The sequence below is a fragment of the Enhydra lutris genome, unplaced genomic scaffold, assembly GCF_002288905.1.
Source record: "Enhydra lutris kenyoni isolate GAN:26980312 unplaced genomic scaffold, ASM228890v2 scaffoldscaffold9, whole genome shotgun sequence".
Classification (NCBI taxonomy): domain Eukaryota; kingdom Metazoa; phylum Chordata; class Mammalia; order Carnivora; family Mustelidae; genus Enhydra; species Enhydra lutris.
This window is the reverse complement of record NW_019154093.1, coordinates 23,968,796-23,992,510: the sequence shown is the minus strand read 5'-3', so window position 1 is coordinate 23,992,510 and position 23,715 is coordinate 23,968,796. Positions and strand designations below refer to the sequence as shown.

Below are 23,715 nucleotides of genomic sequence, written 5' to 3'. Positions count from 1 at the left end.
TTAAGGAGTAGGATCTGAATTGTAATCCACTGTTGGAGGGCACTTCCCCTTAGTAAAAGGTGTAATCCTTTCCCTTTAAAAAGACAGAAAGAGAAAATGAAACTGGTCCCTTGGAAGGACTGAGCCCCCATCCCTGGAGAGGCACCCGGGGTTGGGGGATGCGAGGAACAGGTACCTGCTGGCTGTGCTTCCCAAGGGATCCTATATGGGTAAGAGGACAAAATGGCTGACCTCCGGCAACAAAACAGCCTGGTTCTGAAAAGGAGATTCCTTTCCTTTGCACCTACTTTTGTTCATCAGAGCCTCCAAGTTGGTTTATAAGAACTTTAAGTACAAAATCCTAGCACTTGAAAGATCATCTAGGGGCACCTGGGTGGCTCAGTAGGTTAAGCATCTGCCTTCGGCTCAGGTCATGATCCCAGGGTCTTGGGATCAAGCCCCACATCAGGCTCCCAACTCAGCAGAGAACTGCTTCTCCCTCTCCCTCTCCCTCTGCCTGCCTCTCCCCATGCTTGTGCTCTCTCTCTGTCAAATAAATATATAAAATCTTAAAAAAAAAAAAAAAAAAAAGATCGTCTAGTCCACCCTGAGAGGGAGACTGAGGGTCCGAGAGAGGCAAGAACTGGCTTGAGGTTACCGTGGTGGCCAGAATCAGGGCCAGAATTCCAGCCCAGAGCCCCTAACCTCAGTCTAGTGTCCCTTGCACAGTTCTGATTCTTTCCTCCAAAGGGAACCCCTGGAGACTCTGGTTCCATCCCCAGAGCCATCTGGAAGATGGCATTTCAAGAACACTTTGTGTATCTGACTGCATCTAGCAGCCATTGCGTGATACACATTTATGTGTTTGTTTATTGTCTGACTTCCATGTAAACTGACAAGGGTATGAAGCAAGGAGAGCCCACACACACGGCTGACAGGATACGGAACAGTACAGCCACTTCGGGAAACAGTTTGTCAGTTTCTTATAAAGTTACACATACCACCTGACCTTGACACACTATGGTAGATATTTGCCAAGAAGAAACCAAAGCAGGTGTCTACCCAAAGACCAGCATGTGACTGTTTGAAGCAGTTTCATTCAAAATGGCCCAAACTGGAAATAATCCAGATGGCCCTCACCTTGGAAATGTATTTTAAAAACAAAAAACAAAAAACAAAAACAAAAACCTGCAGTGCGTCCATACAGTGGAACACAACTCCGCATTCAAAGGGAACTACTGCTACACGCAACTACACGGGTGAACCCCAAGAGTGCCACATAAAACAAAAGAAAAGATACACAAGTATGTACCTATGGCACGATTCCAGTTACACAACATTCTGGAAAAGGCAAAACTCCAGGGAAGAAGTCCTGGTAGTAGTTGCCAGAGGCTGGGGGACAGGGAGGAGATTGACTACGAACGGCACAAGGAAGCCCTACGGGGCGATGGTAATATTCTACATCTCGCCCACCTTGGTCATTACATGATCACAAGCATTTGTCAAAACTCACGGAATTATATTCCTATAAAGAGTGAATTTTACTGTACGTGGTTATACTATTGTAAATCTGACTTTTAAAGAAATCCTCCTGTGGCTCTTTGCAGGCAGGATAAAGTCCAAACAGTTTAGCTGTGCATTCCAAGTCCCTGACGACTGACCTAGCCAGTCCCATCTGCCCTCTTCTCAGCTGTTCTCCCTGTACACACTCCACGCATCATCCAAAATGAACCATCTCGTCTTTTCCGGACATCCTGAGCTTTTTATGCTCCCTGTCCTTTGCTCCGGCTCTTCTCTCTGTCCTAAACATGTTCTCCTCCCTGGAAAAAGTGAACGCTCCTGGAAAGAACACGACCGGGACCAGCTGGGCTGGAGATGCAATCCTGTTTGGCTCCTGGCGTAGACAGAAGGTGAAAGGGATCCCAGTCTCCACTTCTCCATGTATCTGAGCCCTTTGCGTTGTGACTCGGCAGTTTCCCCAACCAGAGATAGAGTCAGCTTCCCCTTGCCCTTCAATCTGGGCTGGACTTACAGCTTGCCTAGGCCAACAGAATGTGGAAGAAGTCAGGATGTGCCACTCTGAGCCTAGGCTGCCACAGGCCTCGTACACGTCCTCTCTGAAACCTCTGCCTCTTCAGTGAGAATAAGCCGGGGCTAGACTACTGAGGGGTGAGTCCCTGTGGAAGAGCATCTAGTTGTCGCATCCAAGACCATCCCAGACCAGCCAGCCCCAGCCAACCAACAGACCCATCTCCTCTTCGACTCAGAGCCCATTTTTTTAGGGTCTACCGTAAAGTATCATCACCCTTTAAGGTCCCTTCATTTCAGACACGAAGAGGCAAAACCAAGTTCCACCCCAATATTACATCTTCCCAGTGGCCCTTTCCAAAGACCTCCTTCTGTGTGGACAGCACTCTGAGGACAGCTTGTGGGCTGCTTGAATCACAGGTATCTCTTTGCAAACTCCTACATTAGGACGCCGCAATCCTGCTGTGCCTATCCATCTCGCTCCATCTCTTGCCACACCCTCTGCTGTGCCCCACCCTCCCACTGCTCAGCCACCCCCAGCTGGCCAGGCTTGTCATCTGTCCATGCCCAGGCCGGCAGCCTGGGACACTGTCATCTCTGCACCATCTTCCCATGCAGACTGTGGCTCCTCTCTCTGCACACCATGCTCGCACAGCACCTTGCCGAGCCCTCTGTCATGGGCCTGATTCTAAATCAATTCCTCCCCTCTGCTCCATTTGCCTAGGACTTTCTGAGCAAAAACCACTGCCCCCTAGAAATTGTTGGCTTACCTTTAACCGGCTCATCAACCTCTATGCCTTTCCCACCTCCTGCCTTCATCGAAGGTCAACCTTTTTCTGCACTTGGGAAACTGCCCCTCCAGCCTGAACAAGAGGTGGGTTCCACTACCCTGCAACTGAAGCACCTACTTCTTCCTTGCCCATCAGCCTGGAAGTAAGCTAAAGCCTCTATCCCCACCCACTCCTGCCAAAAATAAAGGAGGATGGATGGAAGGAAGGAAGGAAGGAAGGAAGGGTAAAAATATGATCTCCTCTCTTCTCTGCCTTCCCTTGGAGCTTAAGACCCCATATTTCCTTTGTGTCATCTTGTGTCTACAGCAGTCACCGTACTTCCACAGTAAATGTGTAGTGGGATTGTGGAGGGAGGGGACTCCGTGCTGAGCTTCCTAAGGGTTCCCTCTTCCAGTCCAAACCCCTAAATCTCCCACCAAAGCAGCATATACAAAGGCCCGGGAAATCAAAGGAAACTGACCCACAGGGGGCAGGTAGAATGAGGACAGGAAGATGAGTCACAATAAAGTCTTTCTCTGGCTTAGACTTCCTGGGTCAGAAGAGCCCTCCCTCCTTGTCTCATCCTCCAGAAGACCATGGGGAAATACCAAGGGAAGTATCTGGGTTTGGAGACGGAAGTCCTGGGTCCACTTGCCCCAATCCTCCTTCTCAGCTGCCCTACACTATGGGAAGGGTTGAGTGTCTTCTGCATGAAGCTGGGCACCATTGTGGGGGCAGAGTTGCTGCCTGGTTCTCTTCCGCCCCGTCCTAGCAGTCAGGATGGGGCTGGCATGCAGCAACTGCGCAGTGAGCCTCCGAGGACGGTGTGCACGAATGCCATTGACTGGCAGCGACTTTTTAGGAACTCTCGCTCCAAATTTCAGTCGTCTCAACTGGAAAACATCGAGAGTGAGATCTCCCTTTTAAAGTCATCATATATAGCAAATGCCTACGAAATCACTTTGTATGTCATAAACGTGCTCCAAGAATAATTATCATTATTATTATTACAAAGAATGGATATTTAGGATTTCAACTTCAGATTTCTGAGCAAGGACTATGGCTTTAGTTTAAAATCCTAAAAAGGTAGTATGCACGCTTAAGTATTTAGGAGGAAATGTATTGATGTCTGCCATCTACTTGACACGTTATCAAATTATAAGATGACTGACAGATGGACAGAAGGACGGATAGGTAGAAAGAGAGGTCATAAAGCAAGAAGAGCAAAACGTTAGTGATATAATCTAAGTGGTAGGTACATAGATGTACATGGTAAAAATCCTTTCTATTTTTTCTGTATGTTTGAAATTTTTCATGATAAAAAAAATGTCAGGCAAAAAAGCTTTAAGGAAAAATAATCTTCTGCCAAATCAAATTGGAAATTTCCCACATGTTCCTTTCACGGAGTCATTCAGACTCCAGACCATCTCACCAGTTAATGCCCCGACTCCCCCTTTTACAAATACTCCTTGAGCACCTTCTGTGCAGGCCAGTGAGACACCAGAGCCCCAGAATCAAGAAGCTGAATCTGGAAGCTATATCTGATAGGGACAACAGCATGAGAGTAAGTAATTACAGCGTAAGGGGGGAAAGCCCCTCAACCTGGGGATCACAGGAGATTGAGGATAGACACTAACCAGACAAATCAGGAAAGGCTTCGTACTTAAGCAGAGTTGTAAAGGATGAATAGGGGTTTTCCAGATAGGAACGAACAAAAGGATGTCCTAAGGACAGGTCACCGTGGCCAACCCATGGAGAGTGGTGCAAAGCATGGCCTGGCTAGAGCACAGAGTTCTCTTGTCCACATAGCAAGAAGGTGGGCCAGACAGAATAAAAAGACCTGGTGGCTGGGGTCCTGGCTGGCTCAGCCGGTAGAGCATTCAAGCCCCATGTTGGGTTTAGAGCCTACTTACAGAAAAAAAAAAAAAAAAAGAGGGGCACCTGGGTGGCTCAGTCAGTTGAGCATCTGACTCTTCGTTTAGGAACAGGTCAGAATCTCAGGGTTGTGGGATCGAACCCTGCGTTGGGCTCCGCCCTCAACAGGGAGTTTGCTGGGGATTCTGTCTCCCTCTCCCTCTGCCCCTTCCCCACTCACATGCTCTCTCTCTAATAAATAAATAAGATATTTTAAGAAAGAAAGAAACATTAAAATCAAAAATCTGTTTTTCTTTTAAAAAAAGGCCTGGGTGTAAGCACCAAAAATGTGGTCAGATGGAAACAGTGGTCATCGGTCAATCAAGCACATTTATGAAACACCTATTGCATACACAGCTCTAAAGAATGAAAAACCAAAAGGCTGTCCTTCCCACGCAGGAATTAAATCCCAGGCTGCTCAACTGGAAGCCCAGAACCCAATAGTTGGGCAGGAAGAAGCAGGTGAGGGTCGGAGGGTGAGAGGTGACATGGATTAGCTGTCACTTCACATCCCAGGAAGAGATTTCACAACTCTCCCACACACACCCTTCCTCGCTTGGACTGGAGACAGCAAAGTGTTTGAGGACATGTGTTCTGCCATCGGTGGCCTCCTCCAAAAACCGGGCCCAGGAGGAGAGGCTGAAGCCCAGGGTCAGAGTCGGGGCACCGCTTCTGCCCTGCCTATACATGGCGGTCACTTCCTCTCCAAGCCTCACTAACTCATGCATACAGCAGGGAAGATGGCACTGACAGTGACCCTTTGTCTTCTATGGCTCCTGCACAGCCCGTGGACTTTGCATGCATCTCCCTCAACGGGCGCATGTCATCACAAGCAGCACGCAGGGGCCACAGGCAGGGGTCAACAAGAGCAAGTCAGCACTCGGCCGTCAGGATCCAGTGAGAACGCCTCCATCCTCCCTGTCTCCCTTCCTTCTTACTCATTCTTGACTCTGGCTTTATTTTTACGGGTTTTGATTTTTTTTTTTAAACTTCTAGACTCAAATGAATTCTTTTGCTTCTTTTGCTTTCAATCTTTCTTGTTCAATATCACAAGCAATTAAAGTTCTAAATTTTGCTCCAACTGGATATAGGGTTTTTATTATAATTAATTTCTAAAGGGTGTGTAATAACTTTTTTTATTTTTTAAAAAGATTTTATTAATCTATTTGACAGGGATATCACAAGTAGGCAGAGAGGCAGGCAGAGAGAGAGAGAGTGGGGGAAGCAGACTCCCCACCAAGCAGAGAGCCCGATGTGGGGCTTGATCCCAGGACCCTGAGATCATGACCTGAGCCGAAGGCAGAGGCTTAACCACTAAGCCACCCAGGAGCCCCAAGAGTGTGTAATTTCAAACTTGACTCTCTCTTAGACCCAAGAGCTATTGAGAAGTATACTTCCTAATTTCCAAATACTTGGTTTGGTGGACTATCCTTTTACTGTTAACATCTTATTTTATTGTACTACGTTTAGAAAAAGTGACCTCAAATTTTCTATGTAGGATGTTTTAATCCTAGACATTTTTAGCGAGATTTTCTTAGACGATTGGCTTTTATACATGTTCTGTGAGTATCTGAAAATGATATGGAATAAAGTACACCTATTCAAATCCTCCAAATAATTATTTATATAGCCTATCTGTCAAATACTCAAACAAGTCTATTCAGAATTCTCATTAAGATTGTGGGGGGTGTGTCACTGTTATTTGGGGGTTGTAAAGGTTCAGTTATTATAACTTCTTCATGGCTTTCATTGTTTATAATGATGAAATACCCAGTTTTGTCCCATTTAATATTTCTGCCTTGAATTCTACTTTGCTTGGTATTTGTATTACCACTTTTTCTTTCTTTATGGGTTGCATTTATCTGGTATCTCATAACCAGATCTATTCTTACATATTTTGTCTTCCCCTTTCTTTGAGCTCTCCATGCTAATTCCTTTGCCATTTGATTGGAGTATATCCCCCAGTACTATTTTCAGAAAAGACACATTCAGTATATTTCCTAAATCCTTGTGCATCTCTATTTGCCTTACACATGAATGACAGTTAGCTTAGATAGAGAACTCTAAACACAATGTTTTCTATCCATGTGTCAGAAGAGAAGCCCAAAACATGTCTGGTTGTCTTTTATTTAAATTGTAGGTTATTTGTGATACAAGACTTTTTTTTTTTAAGACTTTTATTTTATCTTTGAAACTCAGAAATTCTACCACTCTTTAAGTGAGCTGAATGCATACATTAACTTATCTCCCTTGTGAAATCCCACTAAAACAAGAGTAAAGGAATAAAAACTTTTAACGTATATACTCACAGGGACAAAAACAGTAGAAGAAGCAGGTGGTAAAAAAAAAAATTAGAAGTTAAAAAACTGATGGAAGAACGATAACTTAAGTTAGCAGACCCAAGAAAGCTAAACTCTAAGCCAATAGAAGACAAATTTAGGAATTCCCTCATGCCAGAGGCTGACAAATCGGCAGCACCAGAAAGTAAGAGAGAAAGTAAGTAAGAGAGAAGTAAGTAAAAGAGTAAGCAGAGAAAGAGAGAAAGTAAGAGAGAAAGCAGAGCCAAACCCAAGCTACTGATAGAGAGTCTGCAGAGTATTAGTTTCCCTCCCCACTCTCTGCAGCCAAATGAGTGCTTTTCATGAATGAAGATTGGAGAATTTGTTCTCTGGAGACAGAGAGGTTCTTTGTACAGGATGACACCAGGCACAGGTGATCTCATGGGTACCATATTTAAAATGGAAACAAATGGAAGTTCAGTCCCTAAATATGACCTCTAGGCTCTTCTCCACTTAGAGCTCTGGTAGCCAAGACTCCCAGAAGAGTTTTCTTCCACCAAAGTAAAAGACAAAACATCTCACAACACTGACATTGAAAACAGTGAAAACACTCAGTTTGGTCATCCTATGTGCAGTCCATAATCAACCAGACCTTTCAGTTGGATTTTTAGTTAGACATGAATGCACAGCCAAGAAATACCAGACATCTGAGAAAAACCTCTGATATGGAATATTGTGGCCAAAACAAATATACAGGTAGGGAAAAAACGCATTTGGTAAAAGGAGACAATAGTCAGGCAAACTTGTCTTAATCAACAATATCTTGAAAGTATGAGCACTGTATCCATGAAATAAGAGAATGGCATTACTAAAACATTTAGAAAACAAAAAAGAGCAATTAGAAATTAAAATATGAAATCAGAGAATGAAAAAGTCAGTGAGTGAATGAAAACAATTTCTAGTCACCTGAAAACAATTGGCAGCTCAGACATACCCAGTATGGAACCAAGCACAGAGCAGGCTTTTCAAATGAATCCGTGAAAGAGCTTATCAGGGAATCATTTTTCCCACCTATGACCTACCTACTATGCCTTGTGACACAGTTCTCCTGACCCAGGAAAGAGCCCAAGTGGGTCAGGGTTACAGGGACAATGTCAAAGCAGAGCCCCAGGGCGAATCATGTACCAGCCTCACAATTAGACACCCACAGGAATCTGCTGGTTGGCTTCCCTTCAGTAACATTCATAGGCTTTGACTATGTCCCTGTCAGGTATAAATCATTCCCATTTTACAGACGGGAAAACTGAGGTCTGAAAAACAAAGGGTGACTCTCGGCTGGAGATGGGTCTAAATGGAGAACATACAATGTGTGTAATCTGTCTCAAGAGCACTTGTCCTCTATTTGCCTTATTTTTTTTTTCTGATTATAAAAATGTTATATGTTTTTCCTGAAAAATCCAAACATCTCAGAAATAAAACAAAGTAGAATGCAAAAGACCCTAGTAACACTCCAGAGGTAACCATGAGCAACAGTTTGTGGTCTAGTTCTCCAGAGCGTGTTGTCTATGCATATGGAAATATATTTTAATAGGTTCATTATACTTCTATTTTTAATATTCATATGTATTTCATCTTTCAGATAAAGTTTATAATAAATGTATCAAGTTCCATCTACTAGCCCCTTGAAATATGCTAAAATGACATTAAATAAGTACATCAGTGGGAGAATTACTATTTTTTCCAATATCGAATCTTTCCATCCATGAACATGGTATTCCTTCCAGTTATTCAAGCCTTTTCTGACATCTTTTAGCAAAGGTTTATATTTTTCTTCATGTATCCCTTAACTACACCTTATTAAGTTTATCCCAACGCCTTTTATCAATGGTGTTGCTACAAAGAATGAGATCCTTCCCTTTTTCTCAGTTATGTTTTCTATTAGTTATGGTCGCAGTATCAGAGGAAATTCTTCACCTTTACAGTTTTAAAATGAGCCCTCCTGGACTATTTTAGGTAAACACATTATAAATTGTGATGATTTGCTCTTCCTTAAGAGTTTTATTTCCTATTTGTTTTTCTTGTCTTACTGCATTTGCTGGAACCTCCACACCAGTGTTGAATAATGTTGGTGACACAAGCATCCCTGTTCTGTTCTTGACTTCATGAGAAGCCTTTAGCATTTTACTATCATATTTAGTAGTTTGGCCTCATCTTTAAAAGCTCCCAACTTCCCTCAGGACCCAAGTGCCCTCCCATATCTCCCCCGTCCCTGTCAAATTTCCTTCTTAATACTTTTCCTTCTTTGACAGCAGAGGGTGAGTTAAATTGCTGTCATTTCTTTTCCTGGTTGATGTGCGCTCTAAGGCTCTCTAAAGAACTCAGCCCTTATATAACTAAAACATAGAATTCTGCCCAGTCATAGCAGCTGCTAAGGGACAAGGAAGCTAGGACTTGCCACACACCTGCCAACCAGAATCCCCAGGCAGAACACCTTTTCAAGTATCATCTCCTTCTGTCCTCAAAGCAGACACTATGAAGTGGGTTGTTTCATTCACTCTCATTTTTCAGAGCAAAGTCTGTCTCCACGTAACGTGTCCTAGGTCACACAGCTAAGCAGCAACAGAATTCTAAACCAGGTTACAAAGGAAGTCCTATAACCTCACAAGATTGAGTCCTGGATGTGATCACAGTGGTGAAAGGGAAGTTCAGACCCATGGGGAAGGCAGATGTTCAAGGGAGAAAGCTGAGGGTCTAATGGGGATGAGGCCTCTTTTGCTTCCCTGCAGGCCTTTGCTGAACAAATAGTATATAGAATGGAGCTTCACTGACAGGGTGGCCAGGGAGGAGGGGCCCTGCATGAACCCCCAAATCCTCACGTGGGCATGTATGATGGGAAGGGCCCTGCCCTGGAAAGAAAGACGAGATACGAGTCCCCACTCTATAGTTCACCAACTGTGTGACCTTGGGCAAGATGTTTCCCTCTCTGGTCCTGGTTGAACACCCATAAAATAGACCCAACCACCTGGGCTAGAAAGAGGAAGAAAGTGCTTTTGCACACTCACAGTGTTCCATTTGATTTTCAATTAAACAAGGCAGATGAATACATGCATTTATCTCTACTCTCTCTGCTCCTTCTTCAGTCTCCTGAAAGGACTAGAAAGGAGTGTTTTAAAGATAGACAAATGAGAAAAGGAGAGGCCAATAGCAGGGGACCAGGAGTGTGACATGTTTTTTTGGAAAATGGAACAAGCTGCTTACAAGAGGGGGAGCCGGTGAGAAACCTGCCAGTTCCTACCACAAACCCCAGAGAGACCCAGGAATCGGAGGCACCAAAAAGGAGACGCAAGACCAATGGCTGAAAACAGAGGGAAAGTTAGACACACACACACCATTCCTCGCCCACCCAGTAGAAGACTGGAGGTTTAGTATGCATAGTGACTCCAGAGGGGGAGGCTGGGCACAGTGGAAGCTAGGCAGATAGGTACTGTCATCAGAATAGAGGAAGTAGGTAGAAATCCATACCCTGCTTCAGATCCCCCTGCCTCCTCCCTTAAATACCAGCAACCACATTTACCCACCCCAGGATGTAGGATCCTTTTCTAGAGAAGCTGAACTGTCCCACAGAAAGCACCTAGAAACACTGACATGGAGGGTCTTCCAAAAGAAGGATCAGACCCCCATTATCTACTCGCTCCCGTTGAAGCCACCAACCCACAAGCCCCACCAGACTCACAGCCCTGGTTAGTGCTTTCCTCTTAAACATGAACAACACAGGTCAAAGAAATAAGGAACTTGGAAGAACCACAGGCCCTGTGGGGGACAAAAGTAAACTGAAGGGAAATTATCATCGTTATCTTCAGATAAAAGAACATATGGCATGTAAGACAATGCTCTGGGGGCTAGGAAAAGAAAAAAGAAAAGAAAGCAATCCACAACATTCAAGAGCTCTTGCAAACTATAAAAGATGAAGCCAAAATTTCAAAAGGTAATAGCAGAGTTCAAAGATAAGGACAAGGGAAATTGACCAAAGAGTAGGATAGAAAAGGCAGAGATGGGAAATAAGGGGGAAAAAAAAAAAACCAAGATAAGAAAGCTAAAACATCAAACCAGGATAATTAACCTTCATCTAAAAGAAGGGAGACAAAGCAGAGGGGAGGAAATCACCAAAGACACAAATGCAAGTGATTTTCCCAGAAAATTGTTCCAGATGGAAGGAACCCACTAAGTACCCACAACTGTAGGTTAAAACAGCCTCACACTAGGATTATTTAAGATTAAATTTCAGCACACAAAGGACAAAGAGAAGATCCTAAAAGCTTCTAGAGAGGAAGACGCATTCAAAGGACCGAAAACCAGAATGGCTAAGGAATTTTCACCACGCTTGAATTCTCAAAGGCAATGGAACAAAGTCTTCAGAATTCTGGAGGAAAAATATTTCCAACCTAACATCTTGTTTCCAAGCAAACTGTTAATCAGTTGTGCAGGTAGGAAAAATTTTTTTCTTAAAAAGCCCCCCCCCACCTCAAAACAAGGGCACAAGTCAAGAACAAAGACACAACAGCCCTATTGCTAAAAATAAGCAGTTAAAAGCTGGGCTTTCCCCAAGCAATCCGGTCCTCATGCCCTCACAGATTTTCCAACAGCAGAATGATCTAGAGTGCATGTTTATTCACACTTGACCATTCTGAAGTGGAGATTACATTGAACCTGATGGCCTCTTGGGTCAAAAAAAAATGGCAGCAGCTCGCATTTACAAGCTGCTTTGTACTTAGCCGTGGCATCTCAGGCACCTTTTCTCCTTAGGCTTCACAACAGCTCCCTGAAACCAGTTTTAGCAACCCCATCACGAACACCAAGAAACTGAGATTCTGCATGGAGAGGCCAGCCAAGGCCACACTGAGACGGTGGGGGTTGTGGGTGGAGGAGTTAGCACTGAGCCCCTTTTCCTCAGCAGGAGCTCTAGACAGAGCCTCTCGTTTGGGGGGCCCCACAGTCCTCTGCTCACCACAGCTGAAGGAAAGGAGGCTCAGAGAGGTTAATGGATGCGCCCCACCTCACACAGCCAGTAGGCAGCACAGGTGGCAGTCTGAAACCTCTCCACTGCCTCGCTGTCGGGCTGGCCCCAGGGGCCGTAGAGCTGTGTTCCCATGGGAAGCGAGCACACGCTGGTGGCAGGGGGAAAAGAGGGGAACCCCAGCCCGCCCCAGAGTAAGCCCTTGCCCCACTGCCAGAGCTCCAGGAGCACTCACTGCATGAGCCTGTCCCTGGCCGGGTCTGAGGGGTAGCGCTTGGATCCACCCAGGAATAGGGACCGATATCGCTGTCGATGGTCCTTGGTCTCTGCCAGCCAGGTGTTGAGGTAGCGACCCACACCTACAGGGTTCTGCACAGAGGGAGAGGACGGCAGGACATTAGCAAGCCCAAGGCCTGGCCTGGAGACTTGAACTCAGCCCCTCCCCCCCACCACCACACTGCTCCCTATTCCACCTGTTAGGGCTTGAACTGTGTCTTCCAAAGAGATGTGCAGAAGTCCTAACCCCTCGTATCTCAGCATGTGACCTCACTTGGGAACAGTCGCTGATATAATCAAGAGGCACCAACAGAGACTTTCAGAGAGAAGCCACCTGCCCAGAGTCACCAGGAAGGGCAGGACAATGGTGGGCCAGGAACCCCAGCACCTGCGGAGCTACTGTGCCAACAGTGGCCTGGGAGATGACAGGAGCCAGACAGGGTCTGAGGTGCTGCCCACAGGGGACAGGACAGTCTGGTTGGCAGCAAGGTCCCGGTGGTGTGCCTCCCGCCCCAGATAGTGGATCTCACCTCACCCCTCCCACTCTGGAGTGGCCAGCCCCACGATAGCAGCATCTGGCTCTTATCTAAATACCTTTTCTGGGGTCCCCAAGCAAAGACCCTCTCCTCTGCAGGAGGTGCCAGCTTGGGGTGAGAAAACAGAAGTTTGCAGAGAGCTGACTAGCGGGTCCTCCTGAGAATCAGGCAGGGCGACAGGGTGTGGGCACAGTCGCGGCCAAGCCAGCACTCCGGAGTCGGGGTGTAAGGGGAGGCAGTGGGAGCATCATGGGAAGGCGGGTGTAGGGGTGCGAGGGGAGGTGGTGGAAGCATCATGGAAAGAGACAGGTGAGTCCGTTCTGTGGCCGTTCATGGAGCCGTTCACTTAGGATTCACGCCCTCTCTGTGTGACTATTAGAACCCAATTAAAGGTGCCCTTAAAGACTGAAGGGCGGGAGTAAGAAACAGAATGAGCTCGATGCCCAGTGCCATTTGTATAAATGAAGACGACACGCACACGCAACCCGAGAGCTTAGCTGTTTTACAAGAACACTAACGAAAGTTTACATTGCACACGTGGGGATGGCTGCCTCTGGGGAGCGGGTCGGCGACCGAAGGGGACCTTGCTTCACCAAGGATGAGAAGGGGGCTAACTGCCCCAGAGGCCCCGAGACAAATACAAAGAGAATGGAGGGAGCAGTTCCCTAAGAAAATCAGAGAAGGGGATGGCTCTGGGGTGACGTCCCTTAGGGCAACGGTTCTCAAAGTGTGATCCCTGGAGCAGCGGCAGCAGCAGCATCACCAGCATCACCTGGGAACGTGTTAGAAATGCAGACACCCAGGGACACCTGGGTGGCTCACTTGGTTGAGCAGCTGCCTTCAGCTCAGGTAGTGATCCCAGCTTCCTGGGATCGAGTCCCATATCGGGCTCCTTGCTCGGCAGGGAGCCTGCTTCTCCCTCTGCCTCTGCCTGCCACTCTGTCTGCCTGTGCTCACTCTCTCTGACAAATAAATAAAATCTTTAAAAAAAAAAAAAAAGAAAGAAATGCAGACACCCAGGCTCTACTACAGGCTACCAAGTTAGACTCTCTGGCGGGACACCCAGCAATCTGTGTTCTAACAAGCCCTCCAAGGGCATGCTAATACCTACTCAAGTCTGGAAACCATTGCCTTAGAGAAATAAGACAATGGGAATCGGTGTTCATCCCTTCGGGAGAAAGAAGTGGGTTTGGGCTCACATAGAGCCTCTGTTTCTAAGGGCAAGGAGGGCTTGGGGCTGCCTATAGAGACAGGAGGGAGTTCCCTGCTCATCACCATGTAACTCCCACTCCAGACCCACTCACCCAGCTTCCCAAAACCATCTGGCAGGCCTTTATGCCCATCCGCTTGGAAGAGAACAGGAACGGTGGCTGGTTGACGCGTTTACATTCTGTCTTTGGAGGAAGCCATGAACCGGGACCAGACGTGGCCTAGGGGTAAGGAATGGGAGCGGAAAGCTGGAGGGGTCTGGCGGTGTCAGCCTGGGGCCGTGGCAAGTGAGGGCTCTGGGCGGCTGACCTCGTGCTGACCTGGCAGCCCTGGGCCTTGAGCCAAAAACAGGGGCGGGAGGGGTTTACCCAACCACCTTCCAACTCACTCATCCTCTGTGAGGATGCCCTGTGGAGGATGTCCACAGGAGCCCTGTGGAGCCCTCATAACTCATGCCACCCACTCTAACCCCACCCATCAACCTGACCCCTCTTTCAGGGTTCCCAAAGGCCCACAGGCCTGGGAGGGCCACAGAGGTGTTTCCAACCTGGAAAGTGAAAGCCACAAAGAGTTTGGAACTAGAGGAGCTGGTTTCTTCTCATACTTGCTGGGGGAGCCTGGGCAAATCCCTCCCTATCTCTGGGGCCTCAGTTTCCTTTTGTAAAATGCAAATGCTGACTCCTACTTTGGGGTGCTGGAAGATGCCTGGCCCAGAGCAGGCATTCAGGAAATGGTGGCACCCTTTTCCATTCCTCCGGGCCCTACTCCTTCCCAAGCCCTGAGCAGTTCTCCCTGGAGGGCAGGTCCTGCCTGGGAGGCCTATCCAGGTCACCGGCCACCCCACCCCCAGAGAGGAGTGCCCCATTCCCTTGGAGGGAGCAGGTGGGCAGTCCCCTGTCAGGGTAGACCCCCTTATTCACACTCTGCCCTGCCCCATGTTCCCTCAGCTTCTTCCCAGGGGCACTTGGGGGGTTCCAAGCCCGACGCTGCCAGCTCCAGGCCTTCACCTCTCTCAACCCACCTGGGTATGCTCAGAGGACAAGCGAGTAAACTGAGCCTCAGAGAGTGGGAGGGACGTACTCAGAGTGACAAGACAATCAAGACCAGGACTGGAAACCACGTGGGTCTGATACCCAAGGCTAACTTTTCCCCTGAAATAGCCAGCCCCATCCCATGCTGGCCCCGCAGGAGAGCCCCTCCCAAGAGAAAAAGGAAGTAAGGTTTTGGGAGGTCGGAGACACTGACTAGTTTTCGGGGACACTGGCTAAGGGTGGCCCAGTAAATCCTTTCTGTAGGGGTTTCCGGGTTGCGAGAAATTTTCGAAAAAACCCCACGCTTCTTATTGTGAGGTGAGTTAAGTTCTTCCACGAAGCTCGTAAAATTCATCAGTTCCCTGGGCTTTCTTTTCTGAGAAACAGGAAAAAAAAAAAAAAAGGTGTCTGTTAGGCCAGGAAAACCCGAGCCCTCTCTCTGGACCTTCAGCAGCAGAGAAAAACAAGTGGCCACACAAGGAGGCATCGCTGTCCATCCTGCCTCCCCATGTCCCCAAGCAGCCGGGGGGGGGGGGGACGAGGAGGGCAGAGATGCAGCCCTGGCCAGGGGCCAAGTGAGTCTCACAGCCTCCATGTCTGTGTCCCCGGACAATGTAACCAGCATCTGTTTACACATTTCTTCACTTTTGTGCTCATTTCAATGGCATTATGGCCAGCATCCTATTCTCAGCAGGAGCAGTGGCCCAAACATCTAAAAACCAGTGTGATGGGGTAACACAGCAGGTTTTTCGGGCTGTGATCTACTCTGTAGGACACTACCATGATGGACACTTTTCTCCAAACCTGTAGAAGACACAATCCTCAGACTGAAGACTATGGGCTTCAGGTGATAATAATGTCAGTATATTGTACCACATCAGTCACCCTGGAGCGGGATGTGGCCAGTATGGGAGGCCAGGCAGGGAGGGGACACCAAGGAGGTATAGGAATTCTGGGTTTGCTGCTCAAGTAGGCTGTGCACCTAAAAATGCTCCAAAAATAAAAGTTTATTATTCTTTAGATAATAAAAAATATTCTCTCCCACGGCCCCTGCTGTGCTGGAGGGGACCACGTCGGTAGCTGGTCGTGGGGGCATGTGGGAGGCCCTGGCGAGGAGCCGGGTGGGAGGGCTTATTCCGTGGCAAGTCGCCCACCGGTCTGAAGCGTGTCAATGTTTCACCACCAGCAACCCCTTGTCACCACCTGCCGACACTCTGTGTGGTGTTTACTCATGATTGTGTGTCCTTTTCTGCTAGAAGTACCATAGTGGTGGTCATGCCCATGACTCTGACCTGCCCCCAAACTCGCACAGCGAGTGGAGATAAAATGAGCGGGCCGTGGGACAGAGACTGAACTCCAGTCGCCACGAATGGGAAGAAAGCAAAACGCCATGCCAAGGATCACACGACGAGCGTGATGGGGGCGGGAAAGGTGGGCTGCGAGTTAAAATCCGACCTCGGTTTCCTGGCCCTCCCGGCCCTCCAGGTCTCTGGCTCATTAAAAGCACTGCTGGGAGCTGGGCCTGTGACACCTGGAAAGGGCTTCCGAAGTAGCCAGGCACCCACACCTGTGCCGTCGGGGGCCCGTGGCATCCAGCCCTGACCCTCTGTGCCTCCTCTGCGGTCCGTGCGGGTAAGCCAGACAGATGTGCTGGCATTCAGACCCTAGCTCTTCTCCTTCCGAGAGGCGCGGACACCCCACTTCCTCACCCAACACGGGGTGCCCCGTCGCACGGGGGCCACGAGGGTGGGGAGCACACAGGCTGGTGGTGCTCCCAGTGCGGGGAGTGAGGCTGGCCACGCCGGCGGGGAACACCTGCTCCACGCCTTACCTGGGTACACACCTGCACCGAGAAATGCCCGTAAGGCTGCGGCTTGCTGCGGTTGCCAGAGAACGTGTCGTAGAAACCGCGGGTGCCCATGGATTTTGCCAGGTATGCCTCAATGCCACTTTTGAAAGAGTAGGTGCAGGGTGCCAGACCACTCCCCTAGAACAGAGCGCAGACGGCAGTCCCCCAGGAGAACCACCGAAGCAGGCCCTTCCCGCCCCCTCCTCCACGGGGGCTCAGTTTCCCCATCTGCCCCTCTCCGTGCCCCCACTGGTCCAGGACTGTGCAGAAAGGCAGGCCAGGCCCGGCCAGGTTGGGGGGAGGTACCTGGTGAGCCATGGGGGGTGTCCTGTGGGCTGTCCGGCATGTGGGGGCCGCAGAGTGAGAGCGGCTGCAGGACTTCTCCTCCAGCTTTGTGTATGGGTTACCCTTCACCCCATAATTTCCGGGGCCTGGATAGTAGTTCTGTCAGGGAGGGGGGGAGGGACAGAAAGGTCATCAGTCCCTCTGCTAATGCAGAGTATGTCTGAGGAAGAGAAGCCCCTGGGAGGGGAACGGGATGTTCGGGGCCTCTGTGTGTTAACCACACCCCAACACACGGCATGCTCGGTCTCAACACAGTTCCACCACTGCTCGAACCTTCAGTCCCAAGTTCAGGCTCTTCCCGGGGGCCCCACTGGCCTGGCCAACTCGTTTCATGCCGCTGCCTTCCTCCATCACACACTCCTGCCAGCTGGGCTCCTTGCGGCTCGCCAAATACCATTCTGCCAGCCTCCTTGCCTGTGTTCGCTTGTGCTGATACCACCCCCCAAAATGCCCCAGGGTAGGGCTCCTCCCTCAGCGGGGAGTCTGCTTCCCCTCTCCCACTCCCTCTACGCCCCCCATCCTGCTCACAGGCGTGTGCGCCCGCTCTCTCTCCCTCTCTCAGATAAATAAATCTTAAGAAAAGTCTAATTCTGCAAACCCAGCTCAAATGTCATCTCTCCTGGGAATGAAGCCTTCCTTCCCTATCACCCCAGACAGTCGCCGGCTTCGGTGGTCTTAGAAATGCCATCTGTTACACCCATTTTATAGCCCTGCATTTGCATGAATGGGGTTCTCACTGTGCTATGAATGATGCTGTGACCTGGAAGGATCTGGGGTCCTGAGTTTGAATCCTGGTTCTGCTGCTCCACAACTCAGCGACCTTGGACATACCCCTTCGTCCTAAGCTTCAGGGTCCACCATTGTAACATGGAGATAGTAATGTTTTTCTTCCACGACAATGAGGAGGAAATTTTAAATAATGTCTATAAAATCTCCTACACAGTGCTCAGCCCATACTGGGTACCAAAACCTAAGTCAGGGTGGGATGCCTGTCTTGGGGGTCAGGAGGAGAGTTTGAGGGGGAAGGAGAGACGGAGAATTGCAGCTGGAGTGAGTATTTGGAGCTTCCACTGCCAGGATAGGAAGTATGGTTTCTGTAGGTGGGGTGAGGGGAGGCTCCCTGCAGCGCAGGTGGGTGGGAGGGTTGGTGAGGGGAGGTGGTCCTTGGAGAGAGACCTGGAACGTTTGCTGCTGCGCGGCTTCTCTCAGCCACACGAGGTCGCTGCCGCCCCACAGATGGCTCAGCCCTGCCCACTGCCCCCTGGAACCAGTCTGGGGAAGCAGGACAGGATGGACGAGGCAGGGAACCCTGCTGGGGATCTGTTTGCTCTCAGAGGACAGGATGATGCGTTGCCTCCTTCCAGGGCCCGGGGTTTGCAGGTGTGCTCAGGAGCCCCCAGGGAGGAAGCTGGGTCCTTGCATGGTGTGTGAGGTGCCTCAGAAGCCTCAGCACGTTGGTCCTGGAGGTGACCCAATGAGAGCAAATGAGCACCATCCACAATTAACAGATGGAGAAACAGTTCAGAGAGTCAGACCTCAAGTCCAAGGTCCTACCTCCAGAAAGGAGCAGTGGCTAAGTTTCCAGCTGCAAAATCCACCCTCTTCCGGAGCGGATTCCCAAGGCCCTGTGTAAGCCCCAGGGATGGGAGGGCCATGACCCTGGGGGCACCTTCGAGGTGACCTTAGAAGTGCCTGTTACAATAGGAATGCCTGGGTGACTCAGTCGTCTGCCTTTGTCTCAGGTCACGATTCCAGGGATTTAGTCCTGCGTTGTTGGATGGGAAGTCTGCTTCTCCCTCTGCTTATACCCCTCCTCCCTGCTTGTGTGCTCTCTCTCCCTCTCTCTCTCTCAGATGAATAAATAAGATCTGAAAAAAGAAGAAGCAGCAGCATCAGTTACAACAGAGAGTGACCGCTGCGCTTGGAGTCCATGGACAGCACCCAGCCCAGAGCCCTGGGCTCATCTCTTCCTTCAACCCTTCAGGTTTCAAGATGGAGTAACACACCTGGGCTGATGTGAAAGTTCATAATTTTCTTTTTTTTTTTTTAAGATTTCATTTATTTATTTGACAGAGAGAGAAAGAAAGAACACAAGCAGGGGGAGACGCAGAGGGAGAAGTAGGCTCCCCACTGAGCAGGGAGCCCGATGTGGGGTTCGTCCCAACACCCTAGGATCATGACCTGAGCCGAAGGCAGATGCTTAACCAGCTGGGCCACTCAGGCACCCTGAAAGTCCACGATTTTGACTGGAATATTTGGCTGTCAGCACTTTGGGGACCCAGGCAGGAGTGATTAATTCTGGGGGTGGTGTGTGGGAATGTAAGAATTGGCACAGCTTTTTTTTTTTTTTTTTGCTTTTTTTTTTTTTTTAGCTGGACCCATGGAGGGGTCAGCATTCTGGACAGGGGGCAGCTGTAACCCAGAGGAGGCCACCAGGCTCCCAGCCCAGGTCTCACAGCAAGAAGACAGAAAATGGGCCTTGGACATGAGCTTCCCGAGGGATTGCCTTCTGCACCCACCAGGGCAGGGCCACCCCCTTGAGCTTGCTGTCCAGCCCTGAGCCCAGGAGAGTGGCTCAGAGAAATCCTGCAGGGCCTGGGGGAGGTTACTGCAGGAGCAGATAGGGTGACAAAGTAGCAGAAGAACCAGCCGGACGCGAGGGCCGGGCAGTGAGACATTTCACCCTTACTCAGCCAACACTCACAGATGCCCCGGGGCCGGGGGCTGGAGACACAGGTAGGAAGCATCAGGCTTGTTTCTCTGTCACCATCTGGGCAGGGTTCTGGCCAAGACTGTCATCCAGGGGCCACCAAGGAACAAAATCCCAGTAAGCCCACCGAGGTGTCAAGTACACTGCTTATGTGCAGTCGCCCTTGGATCCAAATCCTGCTTGTACCACTCACAGCTCTGTGACCTTGGGCGGTTACTTAAGCTCTCTGGGCTCTTTTTCTCATCTGTAAACCGGGGAGAATGACAGGGCCGACCTCACAGGGGTGTTGTGAGGATTAGACTAATTGGTACACTCAGGTGCTTAGGACAGCACCTGGCACGTGGCATAATTCGTCAATTGTTACTACTTTAGACTTGAAGGTAATGACTCAGTTTGAAATGCCTCAGGGCAGCCCCTCTCCCCAGGCTGCCGTGAACAGCGTCTGCTGTGCCTAAGATACAAGGAGCTGTAGTTTCCAGGCTTCACCCAGGCAAAGCCCGAGCCTCACCTGGAAGGTTTGCAAACACCAAGAATGTTTTGGGACACCTCGTACTTAGCAGACAGGCATGCACTTATTCAGTCTACAAATACCTACGATGTGCCCCACTGAGTGCTAGGCACAGCTAAGACCTGGGAGTCCCACAGTGAGCCGACCAGGCAGATGTCATCCACCCTCGGGGGCTGATGTCCAGGGGAGCAGAAACACTAGACACAACCATGAGCAGGACTCCTAGGAAAGGGAGCATCTAGTGGGGGTCAGGGAGGCTTCCTGGAGGAAGTCACCTTGGAGCTGACAGCTGAGGGTTGACTGGGGGGCAGAAGACGAGGTTGACCAAGGGAGAGGGAGAGGAAGAACACTTCTGGTGGAGGGAATGGCAGGAGGAAAGCCCCAGTTGAAAGAGCTTGGCCCATTTGAGGAGCTGGAAGGAGACCAAGAGCATCCAGTGCGGAGAGCACCAGGGCCGTGGGGGAGGGCACTTAGTAAACCTCAGAGCGAGCTCTGCTCTGGGAGGGTGTGACTTCTGCCTTCTCCCTCCTGCCCGTCCTGAGCTTGAACCCCACTCTGTTCTCCCCATATGGGATGATCGCCCCCACCCACACGGATGCCACTCCACCCCTTACCACTATCACCTCCCCCACCTGGATGCCTCCGAGCCCCACCCCCAGGAGGAGGGTGCTCCTCTGAAAATGTAAATGAGGCCCTTCCCTTGTCCAAACCCTCCACAGTCTTGCCACAGCGCTCAGAATCAATCCCCAAGCCCTGCCTTGCTGCAAGGTCCTGCGCTCTGGCCCTCACTCCTCTGCTGTCTCTCCTCCTTCCACTCTTGTCCCTCCTTCCAGCCGCACTGGCCTCCTGCCCGCTGGTTCAACTCCCTGTCTACACCTGCTGTTCCCGCTGCCTCGAACGCTCTCCTGCAGCTACCGTGAATCTCCAGCGCTCATGTCCTGCAGGTTTTGCTCAAAGGTCACCTCCTCCCAGAGGTCTTCTCTGACCACCCTATAAATTGCACCTCCCTCACTCTGTATCCCTTCCTGGTCTCATTTTTCCTCACGGTCCTGATCGTACAGGATTTGCTTCTCTGTACCGCTGTGCCTTCCACTAGGGCCCCAGTTCTCACTGCTCAGTCCCCAAGCCCGAGAACAGTGCGTGGCAATTAGTAGGTGCTCAGCCATTATTTGCTGGTTAGACAGATGGACATATAGGTGGATGAGTTTGTCGAGCACCTAAAATAAAGATGTTTGGACTCTGTGCTTGGGACTCAGGGATGAACCAGACCCGTCCTGCCGGCTAGAAGCTCCTGGGCCAGTGAGGGACAGGCACAGGGATATGTGACGGCCCTTGGACTCGAGGTTGTGATACTGGAAAGCAGGAGGCAGGGGGGTTTGGGAGACCCAGAGGAGAGCTTGGCCGAGCCTGGGGAGGACATGGCACGAGGAGGGGTGTGTCCAGCACCAGCCAGGCTGCGTGCTCTGCAGATGGAGGGGAGCATGGTGGGGGGGGGGACCCTCCCCAGTACCTGAGGACACCTACCCCAATGAGTCCTCGGAAGCGAACCTCCCCAGAGCTGAGCAGCCCCCGGGTGCTGCAGGGCTTCTCCTTCAGCTCTTCCAGGAAGTCTTTGAGGTTGTAGGAGCCGGGCCCCAGCTTCTCCTTCTGCCCCAAGAGAAGAAAGCAGAGGGTGACAACCTTCTGCTTGGGAAGGTCCTCCCAGGAAGGACTCTGGAGGGTGGTGGCATTCCCCAAGGGAGGACTCACCTGCAGCTGCTTCTCTTTCATGATGGTCTGGTACTGGAAGTGGGGCAGCTGGGTCAGCCGGTCAGCTTCCTGGGCACGGGCCCAGCCTGTGCCCACCTCCTTTCTGAGCTTCTTCTTACTAAAGCAGGTGTCCTTGGAGCTGTAGGTCCCAGGTCCTATGTGGGACTGAGTCAGAGCACAGTCACATCCACAGAATCTGTCCACAGAGCAACTTCCTCCCCCCAGAGGCCACCCTGAGCTGGGGGTGGACAGGCTGAGCCCACTGCAGCCCCTACCCCTAGTCCCCAACCCAGCACTGAGAGGCATGGCTCTCACGGGACCATCACAACACCCTCTGTCGTTGATCCCCGTATACTCCCCTATAGCGGGGAAGGGTAGTATCATTGGTATAGCCTACAGCCAGTTCTTACCAAAGAGGAAATGCCCCCCGGGGCTCTGTGGTCCCAACCCACGCGGTCCTCACCCCAGTCCTGCGCTTATCAGCACATCTAAGGCCCCGACTCTGAGCCACGCTCTATGCTCCCAACTAGGGGCTTGGAGAGGTGTTAAGGCACAACAGTGACACAACTCAGCTCTTCCCCAATGGCAAGGCACTGGAGGGGGGCATGGGGGAGAGGTAGGGCTGCAGGGAAGCTACACAAATTTACCAGGTCCAAAGAATGAAGCCTGGAGTACGGGGCCTCCGTGAAGGTGCTGAATTTCTTGTGGCTGGGGTAAACTGCAGAGACATCAAACCTAGGGAGGGACAGAGGCCCAGTGAGATCCCAAGGCCTGGCCCCCAGACCCCGTGTGGACAGTTCTTGGGGTTGGCCGTGTTGGCTTCCCAGAGGACCTGGCTGCTGGGACCCCAGGGTCTCTGTCCTTCCTGCCTCTCTTCCCCTGGACACTACCCTTGCCTGGTCCCCTCCCCTCTGCTGGGGGGCCTTTACTCAAAAGTCATCTTCTCCTTCCAACCACCACCTGCCAGCACCTCCCAGCTTCTCCTCCCAGCTTGCTTCCTCTCCTTAGCCCTATCACTACCCAACATTTTATATCTTTTTCCTTTTGGTTATTATCTACTCCAACCACCCCTCCCGACGAGAACTGCCAACCCCGGAGTACGGGTTTTGCCATATGCTCACTGTTATGTTCGCAGGTGCTAAAGCTGTGCCCCGCACAGAGTAGATAGCGTAAATGTGGCGGGTGGGGGGAATCTCTGCGCTGAAACCCTGCCCACCTCTCTTGGGCGGAGTGACAGCACCCCCCGCACACACACCCCCGCGCTGGCTGCAGGCCTCTCTGCGCGGGACCCACAGGAGGTGCTCTCCAAACGCTTTCAAAGCACTTAAGGATGGTGAATGAGCCCCGGGCCCAGAAGGGCAGCCGGTGTGACCTGGAAAGACCGGCCCCCGTTCCTCACTGCCAGGCCCCCTCCCGTCTCTCCCTCCTCCCCCAGATTCCAGCCGCGCCTCCGGGGGGGAGCCCCCACCTGTGGCTCTGCACCCCGAAGGGTGCCCCGCTAAACCATTTGGTGCCCAT

General features: G+C 50.5%; 1 protein-coding gene across 1 annotated transcript; it reads right to left on the bottom strand.

Annotated features, from left to right (window-relative positions):
* Positions 1-23,715, bottom strand: LOC111143695 (lymphocyte expansion molecule). Its single transcript, XM_022497519.1, has 10 exons — positions 23,666-23,715; positions 22,845-22,932; positions 22,198-22,362; positions 21,973-22,095; positions 17,192-17,329; positions 16,868-17,023; positions 15,251-15,412; positions 14,101-14,226; positions 12,220-12,353; positions 1-73 (listed from the first exon to the last, which is right to left on the bottom strand). The coding sequence occupies exons 1-10, from the start codon at positions 23,713-23,715 to the stop codon at positions 1-3; spliced, it is 1,215 nt and encodes a 404-aa protein (XP_022353227.1).

Bases quoted from the DNA above. Each gene is read 5' to 3' on its own strand.
- LOC111143695 (XM_022497519.1), bottom strand. From the start codon at position 23,715: ATGGGCACCAAATGGTTTAGCGGGGCACCCTTCGGGGTGCAGAGCCAC. The intron at 22,933-23,665 runs GTGGGGGCTCCC...GTCCCTCCCTAG, and splicing joins TTCGGGGTGCAGAGCCACAG to GTTTGATGTCTCTGCAGTTT. The intron at 22,363-22,844 runs GTAAATTTGTGT...GCTCTGACTCAG, and splicing joins GGCTTCATTCTTTGGACCTG to TCCCACATAGGACCTGGGAC.